Source organism: Trachinotus anak, unplaced genomic scaffold, assembly GCF_046630095.1.
Source record: "Trachinotus anak isolate AG129_WGS33_773 ecotype Australia unplaced genomic scaffold, CSIRO_AGI_Tana_v1 ptg000001l, whole genome shotgun sequence".
Taxonomy (NCBI): domain Eukaryota; kingdom Metazoa; phylum Chordata; class Actinopteri; order Carangiformes; family Carangidae; genus Trachinotus; species Trachinotus anak.
The window spans coordinates 1,036,964-1,051,445 of NW_027273852.1; the positions used below are offsets into that span (position 1 = coordinate 1,036,964).

General features: G+C 41.1%; 2 protein-coding genes across 9 annotated transcripts in view; both read right to left on the reverse strand.

Annotated features, from left to right (window-relative positions):
- Positions 1-600, reverse strand: part of LOC139624894 (poly(rC)-binding protein 3) — a 67,590-nt gene extending 66,990 nt beyond the window's left edge. For all 4 annotated transcript variants that reach the window (XM_071484553.1, XM_071484501.1, XM_071484324.1 and 1 more), the window contains exon 1: positions 282-600. The gene's annotated coding sequence lies outside the window, so the exon portion shown is untranslated. The remainder of the gene's footprint in view (positions 1-281) is intronic.
- A 10,055-nt stretch (positions 601-10,655) lies between these two features.
- The window catches only part of LOC139625612 (collagen alpha-1(XVIII) chain-like), a 73,972-nt gene continuing 70,145 nt past the window's right edge, over positions 10,656-14,482 (reverse strand). For all 5 annotated transcript variants that reach the window (XM_071485988.1, XM_071485927.1, XM_071485871.1 and 2 more), the window contains 5 exons: positions 14,303-14,335; positions 13,877-14,197; positions 13,102-13,299; positions 12,303-12,418; positions 10,656-12,109 (listed from right to left, as the gene is read on the reverse strand). In XM_071485988.1, the coding sequence (XP_071342089.1) occupies positions 11,896-12,109; positions 12,303-12,418; positions 13,102-13,299; positions 13,877-14,197; positions 14,303-14,335 (882 nt within the window). In that variant the 3' untranslated portion in view covers positions 10,656-11,895. The remainder of the gene's footprint in view (positions 12,110-12,302; positions 12,419-13,101; positions 13,300-13,876; positions 14,198-14,302; positions 14,336-14,482) is intronic.

Consider the following 14,482-nt stretch of genomic DNA (forward strand, 5'->3'; position numbering starts at 1 on the left):
TCAGGGTAGAATATCAGCTGGAGGAAGAAAAATACAAGTGACCTCACTGATATCATCTCCTGCAACTGTGTCACTTTTCAGAGAGGGACAGAAGTGCTGCAGGGAGAACTTGAAATATGCACGCAGGAAAAGCAGAGAGGCCGGAGACAAGTGAAAGAAAACACAAACAGGAGCGGCAGCGTGAAGTGAGTGAAGGAGGAGGAGGAGGAGGAGGAGGAGAGGAGGAGAGGAGAGGGCAGGAACTACTTTTAAAGCGTGTGCTGAAATAAGCAGAGTCTTACCTGCTCAGAGGTTGTGGTTGGTGGGATGGAGAAGTGAGGAGAGTCAAAGGGTCCCGGGGTGGTCTGGGTGGTAGGGGGGTCTCGTCCGGCTCGAAGCAGGGCTGGAGGGTGGTCCAGGAGAGGGGAGGAAGGATGGAGTGACAGGGAGCAGGGAGACGGGGAGGCTAAAGGGGGGAGAAGAAACGCTGCTTGCCTCTCCCTCCCTTTCTCTCTCTCTCTTTATCTCTTTTCTCCCTCCAACATACACACACTCTGACACACGCGCTCGGAGGCAGGCACCAAAACCCAGAGTCACTCAGATAATAGGCAGAGAAAGAGTCTTTACATTTACACACTCTGCCACAGGGAGAGGATGGGGCGAGCACTCCTCCCACTCTCCTCCAGGCAGCCAATGGGAGGCTGCAGAGAGGCATCCAGGCAGCCAATGGGAGCAGAGGCAGCCGGTGCCTTGCCCTAGCCAGTAAGTGCAATAGCTCATATCCAGTTGGAATAATTACAGTATGGAAGGAGTCATGAAAAGCTTCCCTTTTGAAGGACAGACCGAGCGTTGCACTCCAGCCAGTGAGTGTGATTTAGAGCTGCCACAGACATTAGAGTGATTAGATTCTGGGGCCACTTAACCCGGCACAGCACAGTATCACTGCACACTTCTCTGCAGACCTGGCAAAAGCTCGGCAGCCAGACAGAAATAACTTAAAAAAAAAAAAAAAAAAAGAAAGAAAGAAAGAGCCTTCAGTGAAGCTAGAGATTGAGAATTAGTCACAACACAAAAGGCAGGGACACATGATGACTCATGCAGGCATGTGTTCACATTCACGGGGTCTCACACAAACACCCACCACAATCAATTCCCCCTGTGCCACGAGCAGCAAATTTACACTCGGCATTCTCCTACAGCGCTCATCACCAACTCTGAGTGAATAAGAAGAGCATAGTGTGAAATTGCACCAGGCGCCGTTGCTTGCACGTTTGCTAAGGAGCTTACTTCACTTTCTACAGGTCTTATTTTAAACCCCCCCCCAACCCCTCCCTCCATCCCTCCCGCCCCCCACCCCCACCATAATCGATGGCTCTGGCAAGCGCCCAGCTTAATAAATGATCAATGGTGAACTGTCAGGTTCAGGAACGAAAAGCACATCACGACACCGCTCCCTGTCCTGCACGGGGAAGTGAGGGAGACACCGGTCATAATGTCAGATCAGAAAACAGACCCAAAAAGAAGCAGGTTTTCTTTCTGTCAGCACACACAGCGCTGCAACTCGCTGAAAGGTAGCTTTTCTGAGGGACGGAGGGAATTCTCAGGGGCCGCCAGCTGTTGGGGGATGCAGGGTTTTTATATACTGCCGTGAAGCCCAGGGTTTTCTTCACAATGTTCATCAGCTTTAACAATAGCTCTGCTTCACTGTGAAGAGAAGGAAAATGATCCTTCCATTCTCTAATCTGCTGTTCAGGGTGGCGGTGGGTGGCTGGAGCCTATCAGAGCATGCACTGGACAAGTGGCAGGAAGTGGCAGGAGCACACACCCCTGGACAGTTCGACAGTCTGTCTCAGGGCTGACACACACACACACACACACACACACACAGACAAACAAAATCACACTCACACTCATGCCTGTGGGCGCGTCAGTGCTCCTAAATTCACCTGTGTATGCTCGGGAGGAGACTCACAAACATCAGATGACCGAGGCAGCCAGCCAGGGGGCTGCTGGGAAAAACTCCTCATAAAACACTGAGTGATGTTGAGTGATGTGCATTATTTTATGTGAGCTTAGAGGGTGGGCTTTACCGTCTGTTTTTACATATTTTTATTATTTATTTATTATGTATTCACTGGCTGCAAAACAAATAAGTTTAAGATGAAGTGGAGGGAAAAAAAAGATGTTTCAACAGGAAGCCTCTTCAGACATGATGACGCCTGCACAGTTCATCAAAATATAGTCAAATTCACAATATGGCTAAGTGCAATATGCAAAGCTGCTATTTCTTTGATTAAGGTAAAATGTGTCACAACATTGTTGTGTGTTGTTATCACCATTAGCATGGTGGTGTGACAAATCAGATTCTCCAGACGTAAAGGAACACGCTTGTTTGGCACAAGCTCCATCATAAATCAAATCATCATGAAAATGAAATGCAAAAACTACCACTCCAGATGAAATCGTGACTCATATCACAAAATCTGCCAAAAACAAAAATCTCAGTAGGAATTTTTTTCGCATATAATTCAGACCTAGACATGACATACACACCATTACTGGCTTCATCTGTCTGTTAAAATACTGGCTTCTACCATTCAAGCAGATCTCCACAGTGGAAATGTTTCTTCATGGTGTCATTCAGTGCAGGTTCCTTTTTGCTGTGTGTGATGCATTTCGCTGTTTTTTTGAGGGAGACTGTCACTTTGTTGATTACTGTTGTATAAAGGTCTATATATCGTAAATACCGTGACTTCAGAAAGTATTCAGACCCCTTCACTTTTTGCTCACTTGCCTGTGTAGTAGATTTAATGTAAATGTAAATGGATAAAACTTTTGTACGTTTTTCACCCTGAACTATGACAGTAAAATAATAATTTTTAGACTTTACATAAATCAATAACTTCATTTTGCCTCATTCACAAGATTTCTGGTTAATTCAACAGATTTTTCTGTCGTTATGAATAAGAAATGATTATGAATGTGTCTCTGCAGGTTTGTGAAAGTCTTAATTTCATTTGCAAATGTCTTGAATATTTTCTGTGGCCGCCGGGAGACAGTAACATTAGTTAGAAGTTGTTTTTTTTATGAGGCTGGAAACATTATACGGTTATGGACCATTAGTGAGACTGGTGCCACAGTGGACAGAGCAGTTCAGCCCGAACCTTCAGACCTGTAGCCAACACTGCTGTTACTGTTAACCACAGTCAGTAAGAAGCTCATGGACTCATGGGGAAAGTTCACTGAAACATTAAAATTAGCTGATCATTTTTTAATTGGATAATCCAATATGATCCGGGGTTCATGTAGCTTAATTGATCTATTATATTATTAGAAATTATTGGTCTTGTTACTGATAAAAATGTCAAAAAAGTTATATGCCTGATAAATAATTTTATGCTGTATGTTCCCTGTGGTTTTCTGTCGTTCCTTGACTGAAAAATTATCAAGTGGTATTAAAAAGGCCATAAAAATTCATTTAATTCGTCAAACACTGCAGAAGCAGATGATTACATGTAGAGCTGTAACTAACACTTAACTTTATCTCAATTGCTTAATTGTCTGGTCTATACAAATAAAATGTCAGACAATTGTGAAAAATGCTCATCACAATTTTCTTAAATCCAGAGGTAACATCATCACAGCTTGTTTTATAATGGCATGAAAAAAAATCTTTCATCAGCGATCAAAACATTATTATTTTCCATCATTTGGCTAATTGATCAATGGACTTATTGCTGTGGCTCTAATTATGTGACAGATTTATTACAGTTTTAATGTCTGACATTTGTACAGCACTTTTTCCTTGTTGTTGTTGACTCTCCTGTACAGAAATTAATAAAACTACTTATTCATTAACAGCTCTCTGAGGAGTTTAGAGGAAATTGAAGATAAAGAGACCAGATGGAAAATATTCTTTCTCCATTAAGGCAAAACTTATACATGTGTGGGGCCTGCACAACTTCACATCACTCCACTTTGAATGATGGTTTGCAGGGGCTCTGACAATCAATGAGGCTGTCGATGCCTGCCTGCATTATGACACGGTCAGATACTCGCAGCACAAGTGTGGCATCAAACTGTCAGTAAAGTAAAATCCAGAAATTTGAAATTGATATCGATGCACAGGGGGAGTGTCTAAGACTGGACATACATGCAGAAAAATCACATTATTGATATTTATTTTGTTGCCATGACTCTTTCATGTTTCCTCCCACTCATGAGTTTGCACAATGACTGTAAATTACCATGTCAATGCACCGACACTGTGCATTACAAGATTCCATAGGCAACACTGTCATTTACAGTAGCATAGTTTTACAGAACGGGGCTGATACGAGCCCCATCTGCGTGAGTGGGAGGGGAAGAGACATAAAAAATTCATTAGAAGATGGAAGGAGATGTCATATCGAATATGTAGCCAGCTGCACTGATGGCCACAGCAAGTGAGCTGTGCGAGGCTGGAGAGGTAGCTGTGAACCGGCGCTGTGGACCTGACCTGGGTGAATTCTAAATTACACCATCACAGAGGACTCGTCAGCAAGGAGATGCAAAAACAGAAGAACCATAGATTCAACAGATGCTTGTTTTTATTGGTTTCTTTGTAGTTTATCATAAATAACCTGTGTCAGGTTATTTATATATACTGGCTTGATTTGATTTGCTCATTGATGAACAGTAACAAAGACTAAGACCAAATGGCTGCTACATTTTGGCCCAGAGTTTTGGCAACGGGTAAGGGATTCTTTTTCCTCAGTGCTGCTAAGTGACATTTTCATCCAGAAAAATGCATAAAATATGCATTAAGCCAAATGCACAGGCACAGATTGCATTAATTAAACTGCATCAGTTACAGAACACACAATCATAATAGAAAATCAGAACTGGCCAGTATGATAAATCTTTATCTTTTCACCTCTGTAAAAAAAAAAATCTAGTTTGGCAGGAAGTGACTTTACCTTGACTGTGAATCAAACTCAGACATTTACTTTCCAAGTGTAAAGGTGACAAAAGGCACATACGCAACATACCTGTGGTAAAGGAGAGTATGATGTACAGTATGATGAAGTGGTCAAAGCCTATCTTCACAATGCTAGGAATATCCACTCTAGATAACATCCTCCTCATTAAATATTTAGAGACAAGAGGGAAAAAAATAGACTTAAATGCCAGAAGATTCACAGGGGGATTTAAAAGACTGGGAGATTGTTACTCATTATCTATCTAAATGTCAGTGAAACGCAAAAGCCTTGCAGTAGACCTTAAGTACTTCAGTCACTACACAAATGTTGCTTTAGGTCTCTTTATTACCCTCTAATTTGATGGGGAAACATGTTGGTCTAGTTGGAGGCAGAATGCATTAAATGTGGTGATACTTGAAGAGATTTACTAATGGGTTATGGCAGCCAGTCTTTTAACACACACAAACACACACTTACTTTCCTGTGTGCAAGCTGAGGTTGATATCACAGTGAAATAAACCATCTCTTCTCTCAGATAAAACACAAAGAAAGGTCAAAAAACAAAGCATCTTTGTAACAGCACCATGGGTGCAGTGTTAAGATATTGTTAGATCTAGGTTAATGTGACAGTGAGTCACCAGCGTCGAATAAACACAGGCCAGAGATCTGATAAACTGTGGCTTTTTGCTTCCACCCCGATCGTAATTAAGTCCCCCCAATATCTGGTTGTCACCTTGTTGTATCATTACTGTCGCTGGATCATTTCACTGTACTTAGTATTTACTTAGCGCCCACTAAATATAGCTTTCCCCAGGCAGCCAGTGTGATAGCGCGTTGCAGCAAAGCCAGCTGTGGGCTGTTACATCCTAGCCACCCCCCACCCACTCTAACCTCAGTCAGTCAAGAAGACTTAAATGGATGATGTGCCACTCACTGAGTTGTGTTTTTTTCCTTAAGATTTACTCAACCGGGGACTCTGAGGAATTGGACAGGAGTTTTTACGCTAGTTTATTTTCTTTCTAACAGGGACCCTGCTGCGACACTGAGCCCCCCCAGTCAATTAATATAAGCCTTATAGCTCTCGTAAGGATGTGCAGTGGGCTGAGATGCTTAAGAGGCAGATTTGATGAAATTGAGTGGGGAGAGACTGTATTTACTGATTATTTTTAGGGAATGGATAAATGTGGGCTTCTGTCCTAGCTGCTACACTTGATTCTCAAATGACATGCCACTGAAGATGATGCCTTCAGGCTCCTAATATCTCATATCAGCTTCTTCTTGAGTTTACTGAAGTGTCAAACTTGAAAGAAGATGACTCCGGGAAAGTTTTTACAGCGTTCGCTGTCCTGTGTATTCAAGTACACATGATGATATGTAAACAGTAAAAGATGAGATCAACAGACTGAGAACACAATGAATATTATATATTCATTTGTTAAAGACAATGCCAAACCTATTTCAATTTTGCTGTATTTTGTCTTGACCCCTTGTGTTTTTATATATTCAGGACACATTTTGATGCTAATGACATTTTTGCATTTTAAAAACATCATATTAACACACTGTTGCTTGTGAGGATTTATTACATCTACAAAGACATCATGTTTTCACTTGTGTCTGTTTGTTTGCTTGTAAGCAGGATTACACAAAAAATACTGAATTGATAACAAATTATTTGGCCTTGGCGGGGACATGTGCTCTACTGAGTGCCTCTCTAGTTTGTTTGTTTGTTTATTTGTTTTTGTCCAACCTATTCTGTCAGCATGTTAGCATAGTCTCTGTTGCCAGCTTGTAGCACGATGCTACCTGAGGTGAGCTAAGTTTTTCAACCATCCTGTAGTAATCATCCCTAACTGGAAACTAAAAGACATGCCCCATATTGACCTGATATGGGAGGCATTTGGCCGCATCGTGACTCAGGACCAATATGTATCAGTCAATAATTTTGTTGTTTTTGCTGTTTTTTTCTATGTGAGGCTTAACCAGAGGGGACAAAAATGCACCACAGGGGACTGATCCACTCTTAAACCCACCTGGTCACCGGTGAACAGTTTAGAGCTCATGCAAAACAGCGTAGCAGCATAAAATATAAATGTTTAAAGCTTTGCCAATATCTGCTACACGTCGTTGGCTCAGACAGATTTTCCACATTTCACATATTGAGTTTATTTTACAATAAAGCCAGCAAGACAGAAACGGTGGAGTCCCTACCTTTGAGGCGGTCATGAAGTCCTATTGTCTGTGTATTTGTCGATTGTTTATATTCCTTTAGTCCATAAGGATCCACAGGTCAAAATAACATCGACATCTATGCTTCCTACATGAAAGCTAAAGTTCTGGATGGGGGACATGTTTGTCTTCTTAGTTTACTGCCGTTTATGAACTCTGAGCCAACTAACCCTTTCTCTGCACTCTCTTGTGTTTGTGTTTTTGGTAAATATTTTAGGATGTACAGTGAAAACAAAACAGCTTACTCAGCAGTATGTGTGGAAACTATTCTGGGCAATTTTATATCTTTATATTTGTACTTCCTGTTGCATTTAGACTTGCTGACACATGATACAGTACCCCCGACTCCTGCTCTCCGTACTTTGTCTTCAGAACAACTTTTTTTAGGTCTGCAACCCCAAACTCATCTACAGCTGGTTTATTTTGGAATTTGATATTCAATGTTTACCTTACTCTATTTTTGTGCAGCTGCTGTAACTCATTCATGCCATGAACAATTTCTACAGTCCCATGGTGCATGTGCTGCCTTAATTTCTTCTACAGTCAATTTTACAACAGAAATTCATTATGGAATGAACATATTCATAAAAGCACTGCTGATACAACATTGTGCTCTAATATTCCACAGTATAAAACTCATAAAATAAGCCAACATAAGTAAAGACCCCAATATTATAGCCTATTATGTATCAACCATACACATCCAACTCATGGACACAGGCACTGTGTTTGTTCCACTGTTCAAACATCCACTGCAATCTGCAAGGGTTGCAAGCTGGCCAGCTGTCTTCAACTCCGCAAGTCTTGCAAGCTAGCAGGGAGGTGGAGGCCACCACCTGTGTTAATCATACTCTACCCCCTAAAAGGATCTATCCTTTAGTAGAATCATGTATTAGCTGGGCGTGTGTGCAAGTCTGCACCTTCCACAGTCTGTCCCTTTTTGAAACCAAAAAAAATCCACCTTTCAGCACTTCTGAAACTCTCTCATTAACATGTTATTCCTTGTTTGTTTCCCAGCAGGTCGTGTGTCAACCTCACATCGAAAAGACTCCAGGAAGGCGAGAAACAGTACTGCACAGAACTCCCTGTTAAACTACAATTTCTCATTGTTACACTGTGCATTAAACAAACTAGATACAACATACAACAGGTGAAACATATGGCAACATAATTCTTGTATGGGTGAAAACAATGTGACTAAGTGAAAGGGTGGCTCACAGTGATAAAGTTAAACTGTTTTCAAAGAAAAAGCTCTGAAAAGCCACTGTGCTCTACCTGCTCAGCAGCAAACAGCAGACAGATACAGACACCAGCTGGCGAACAAAGTGGAGCATTTAGCAACTTAAATTTGCCAAGAGGACACAGATTCAACTCCAAAGGAATGACGGTCTTGCTCTGTAACCTCTGGATGTGTAATCACAATTATCAACTAAAGTCATCAGTGTTGTATTTACCACTAGCTTCTCCTGCTCCCAATTGGCCAAAAAATGTTCTTATCTAACAAAGAAAACAAATGTACTTCCCAAAATGTTGAAATGCTCCTTTAAAGAAGCACAAAGCGAAAAAAAAATTGTCTCAGAACCAGGAAAAACTGCCAGGACTGATCCTCAACCTGTCAAAGGCAAGCATAGGTCACTCAGCAGTTTTGCCTCAGTGCCTCAGCTTCTGAGCCAGGAAAAATCCTGTAAGTGGCCTACAACATTAAATGCAAATTTGAGAATGCTATTCTGCATGACCGTAGCTGAGCACTTGAAATACATCAGTGTTAAATACTACATTGTGTTAGGCTGGTGAACCATGTTATTTTGCTGAATGCTCTCATTTATCCTATTATTTAATCATTGTAGTGTTACTTTGCTAGCTGTGTGACAGCGTGCCAGAACTATCTGCAGTTACATGAATGTGTTGGGCTACATACAGAAAGATAAATAAGCTGCAATCCAACATGACGACCTACAGGTAAGAAACTCTAAGAGACTCTCCTATGGTGGGCATTTCATATTAGAATAACTACCAAATTAGGCCAACTCTGAATAATTCAAATTAATCTTCTTAATCAAGTATTATCTTGAAACGCCTTCTAACTTTAAAGAAGAGATTTAAGGGGATTTCATAAGCCATCGCCAATGACTGGTGACCTAATTCAGTTCTCTTTAAAAATCCACTTTACTTGTAGACCTACAGCCCATGTATTCATGATTGCCGGGTAATTTCATTTAGAAAAATGTCAATCTCGACATGTTCAGGCAAGTTTGTACTAGTGCCCCAATTAGTTAAAAGAGCGCTCCACTGATTTAGCAGCACTTTCAGAGTCACAGCATACAGGAGAAAAACAAAGGATCAAAATCAATAAAGCACAGACCAAATTTTTCATTCCACATATTTTTTCAACCTTGTCAAACCCTGAGGCCTACATTACCCACGATCCAACCCAACCCCTGACACTGTGATCAGAGATTCAGGTGTGTTATACTCGTTGCAGCTCATGCAGCCTCAAGCTGTTACCCTCAGACAAAGATGACAAGTTCTCATTTTCAAACTTGCAGTCTTTAGACCGAGCACCAACCTCCGGTGCTGAAAAATGGACCAAACACAGGAATGACAGGCTGGCTCCAAAAGTGAGTCAATCTCCATAGACTCCCATGTTACAATGCCCAACTTTACAGCAGAAATAAACATGTTTACCTCCTGGTGCACGAAATAGTTCTGTTCTCTATTGCTAATTTTCTGCTTGATGACAACTGTACAGGGGTGACCTCACCTTTTTAAATTTTTATTAAGGCTTAAGGTTTTCCATAATTGAGGATGTGGCACTTTAAGTGACAGGTGGGTGAACATATGTTTGCCACAAACCTACATGCACCAAAGTCTGAGCTCCACACTCGCCCCACCTCTTTGCCTATTTTTGGATTAGCTGGGAGTTAGGTGGAGTCAGGCACTGCCAAGATGGCGACAGCAGAGCAGCCCACTCTGAGCTGAAGCTGACTTCACAGAGGCTACGTCCATATTTATACACAGTCTATGTAAATATGGTTGGTCCAACCAACCAGAAACAGACTTCCCCTTTAAGAACGCAATATATTTTTTTGTTTCAACATCTTTACTGTGGTTGTTCTGTAGTATGAGGTCACTCAGTTAACCTGCATGAGGTGCTACATGAACACAGTCTGAAAGTTATGACTAATAGATACTATAAGTTCTACCAATATGATTGATTTGAATCGAATTACCTAACGGGTGCAGCCTAACTGTAAAGTTTAGCAGATGATGTACAACCAAGGTGTCACTGGAGAAACTGATTTGTGGTGGAGAATACACAGCAGCATCCCTCTGAGTAGGACATAAAACTGCTGGTCAGGGCTGCTGAGTGAAATGTAGCAAGGTCACAGTGCATCAGAGATCATCCTGAGCTGGATCCATGTGGTTCAGTGAATAAAATAATTCACCACACTGTATAGGCTGATGTACAGTACATCACATTACTGCTGTGGTTGAAAAAAAGACTTTAATTCAGTGCCTGGGAGAAACAGTACAGCACATTTTGTTATAAAAGTGGATATCCACAGGTTCAGTCAAGACATCAGTAGCACTAAGGCCAGGTTAGTGTCTGAAATTCAATGCAAGGCTACTGCAAAAAAACTGCCTCCTCAACATACTGGTTTTCCTGTCCCTATCACCGGCGACAGCAATCAGTCCAACACAGATTAGCAGCAAACTAATCATTTCCAGCTTACTCACTGGTTTTCTGTTTTTTATAAAGTGGTAAAAGGAAAAATAATCATTTTAGATTCAAGAGGCTCATCTTGCCTCTGGATGTGGGATTATTCATTACAGTAATGTCTGTGTCCAACAAGATCATTTAAATTTGGGGTGAAGTAAAAGCATCTGAAGGAAAACCACAGTAACATTTACATATGTGTAGAATAATGTGTAGACTACGTGAGCTTATCGTGTAAAGCAGTCCAGGTTGTGTAATAAGGCACAGTTTCTGATCAGAAGCTCTTGAAAAAGATTTAAATGTTCTGTGCTGTGTAGAAATAAATGAGGGTATTTAGCTTTTTTTTTTTCCTAATCATTTTTTTGTCCTTACATAACTTCATTTAAAAATAAATATCTATTATCTTCTTTAAATTTAAAATAGTCCTTAAAAGTTTGCTGTACCCCATCATAACCCACAATTCTAAAATGAAATTGTAAAAAATGTGGAAATGATCCATACCTAAAATTGAAAAAAAAAAATAACAGGATGGATATAGCATTTTAAAAAACAGTTCATAAGGTAAAACATTTATAACGTAAAAAAAAAAAAAAAAAAAAAAATTAAAACAAAAACAAACAAAAAAAAAACACAAACAAAAGAACACAAACAACAAACATGTAATATACAGAATTTTTAAAAAATGGATACTATTTGAGAATGCATTCAGCTTCTCCACTGTTGTTCCACCCCCTGAAGAAAATATGTGCCAATGCCCCCAAGAAAAAGGACCAACACCCTTCTGTTGGACCCATCTCTTTGGCGTTTATGGAGGGGAGGAGCACACGATGCAAAGTGTCTCTGCCAGGCAAAGAGCCACAGGGCCAGTTCACTGGACGCCGCATGGTCACAAGACGTGTTATTGGGGAATTTTAAAAAAACATGTCTGATTGGACACCAAAACTGTGTTTAACTAGGGCCCAGATCAAAAAAAAAAAAAAAAAAAAAAAAAAAGAGGATGGACGGGATTTATTTTTTGGATTGTGACATGAGGGCGTTTTCGATGCAGAGGACGATGTACGAGCCGGAACAGCTACTGGAGGTTTGCTGCAGGAGGTGGCCGCTCTGTAGTGATGATGCCAGACCAGTCACAGCGCGGTCGCCTGCTCGCCATGTTTCACAGTAGTGGTCTGTTTGCCGGTGGCCTTTGTTGTTTGATCCATGCCAGACCATTTTCTCTGGCCTGTAGCAAAGCAGAAAACAAGCACATAGGTCAGAATATATATACACTGAATATTATATACACACATGTTCCCATCAGAAATACAAACCCCATGTACAAACTGTAACTGCAGATTAACAAAGGAAACTTAGGCTATTAAACGGCAACATGTCAGTGCACAAGATGCTGTATTGACTGTTGTACAAAGACTCACCATGCGCTGTCCCTGAGGATATCTCTGCCATCAAAGGAGTAGATTGGTACATTCTCCCTCATTTTGCTTGCATTGTCACCAAAGATAGACTCCCAACTGCTGAACAACACTTGGTCCTGAAAGGAGGAAAAAATAATGCCCAAAATTTTATTTCTCCTTCATACCTTGTTCTTCATAAATCAGCAGGAAACAAAGAATAAAGCTGGTGTGGACAACAATGAAAACATAGAAAACCACAACCATTAAAGAACCATTGTATAAAGTGAGATTTCCATGTCTTTTCTGATTATAAAGGTTCTATATTAATACTGTGAGAGTATCAAAGCCTCAGTCCACAGAGAAATGCACACAGCCTGTATTCAGACACTGAGCCTTAGAACGAGCCGTCAGGACTTCTGTAACTTTGTTACCCTCACCTATTCCCCAAACCCAGCCCACGTGGACCCACCATCCAACCTTGCAGGATTTGGTTTCTCTGAGTGTTTACCTGAAATCTTTAAAATTGTATTTATTCATTTAGAAAACGAAGAAGCGTTTTCTCAGACTCGTCTTGAATATGTCTTCTTATGGATATCTTTTAGTTCACAGTTAAAGTGTAAAATATTGGACCTTTAACAAAGAATCCAAATAAATTAAATTTATGCTGAAATTTCCAGTAAACTTTTTAAATAAAAGCAGTCAGACCTACAGGGTCTGCATGATGTAGGTGCCCAACGTACTGTAAACACTACCACACCCGCCATCTCATTGTATCAGGCCCTTTAGTAATATCGCCATTTCCCCAGCAGCAGTATCTCACCTTGAGGTTCAAGATGGGGAAGCTGTCCCTGTCCGACCTGCGGACGATGGTGTAGAGGTCTTGAAGCTTAGAGGACAGGAACGCTCTGAAGGTTCCCTTCAGGCCCACGGCTCGAGCCTGCTGGAAGCACAGGAAGTCTGCCCCGCGAATTCCTCTCATGTTACCAGTCTGAGGGGCGTTCAAGGCGATGAGGTGTAGCTGTTGAAGGAAAGTTTATGTTAGAATAGCAGCCTTTCTTTGATCTGCTCTTGTTACACATCAGTAATCATCGTTTCATTATATCACATTATATCGGAGATCACTATCACTTCATAGCCGTGTGTTCAAGAATCCACATTCTTCTTACAATTACTCCAAAAACTAGTCAAAACATTTGTCTCCTTCCCTGTTTTTGCTATTTGAATGGAAGCAGTGTCTGGATGTGACAGGAGGGGAAAACAAAGCAGGTGTTCCTGCTGATAAACTGTTGTACAAATCTGTCTGGGGGATTTTACTTCTTTTTATGCTGAATTTTACCCAGTTTGTTCCCTTTTGTTGAGAGACCTCTCCCAAATCAATTGTGCCAAATGAGAGATGATGAGAGATGAGAGACAACAGACTTAACTTTATCATCCAAACAAATAAAATTCCCTTTAATAATCACCCAAGTATTTGAGGCTGAGGTTTTATACCAAACTATCCTGCATTAAAGTAACAACCTACAGTTTCTCCTATAATAAAGGAATTTATGTTTGTAATTAATGTTGGTGAGCTCTCCTGGTTCAGCCCTACTCACTCCTGATGCTGATGTGACCACGTGGCCACCAGGATATGGAACAGGTGGACTGGGTCGTCTCTGTGGCGTGACTGGGTATCTGTTGTCAGTCTGCGGGGTGGCCAGTCTTCTGTCCGTCTGACCCCTGTGTCTGGGGTCTGGGAACCTGGGATCATACTGTGGGGGGTATCTGGGGTCTACAGGTGGGTGTGGCGGAGGCTCAATGGGACGTATGGCGGAACCACCCTGGGAGTAATGGCCAGCTCCATTGTTGTGGGACTGGTCCTGGGACTGGGGGTACAGGATCTCAGGTGGAGGCTGGACCTCTGCCACCTCGTTCTCCTACAAATGAAAAAGCAAAGATTAAAAAAATGATTAAACAGTTAGTGAATGTCAAAAGTCAAAATATGTTTATTCTCTTTTGTTCTTCTGTTGAATTTAACTCACCAGATCTCTGAAGAAGGGCCTGTACTCTCCGAGCTGAGAGGGGAAAAAAGCACAAAGCAAATAAATACTGACATCTCAACTTACAATGAATTAATCTCCTGATCTGAATATCTGTGTATTTTGCCATTCAATCAAATGCCCTCAGTTAAATTAAAAACATAACTTAATCAAGCAACAAAA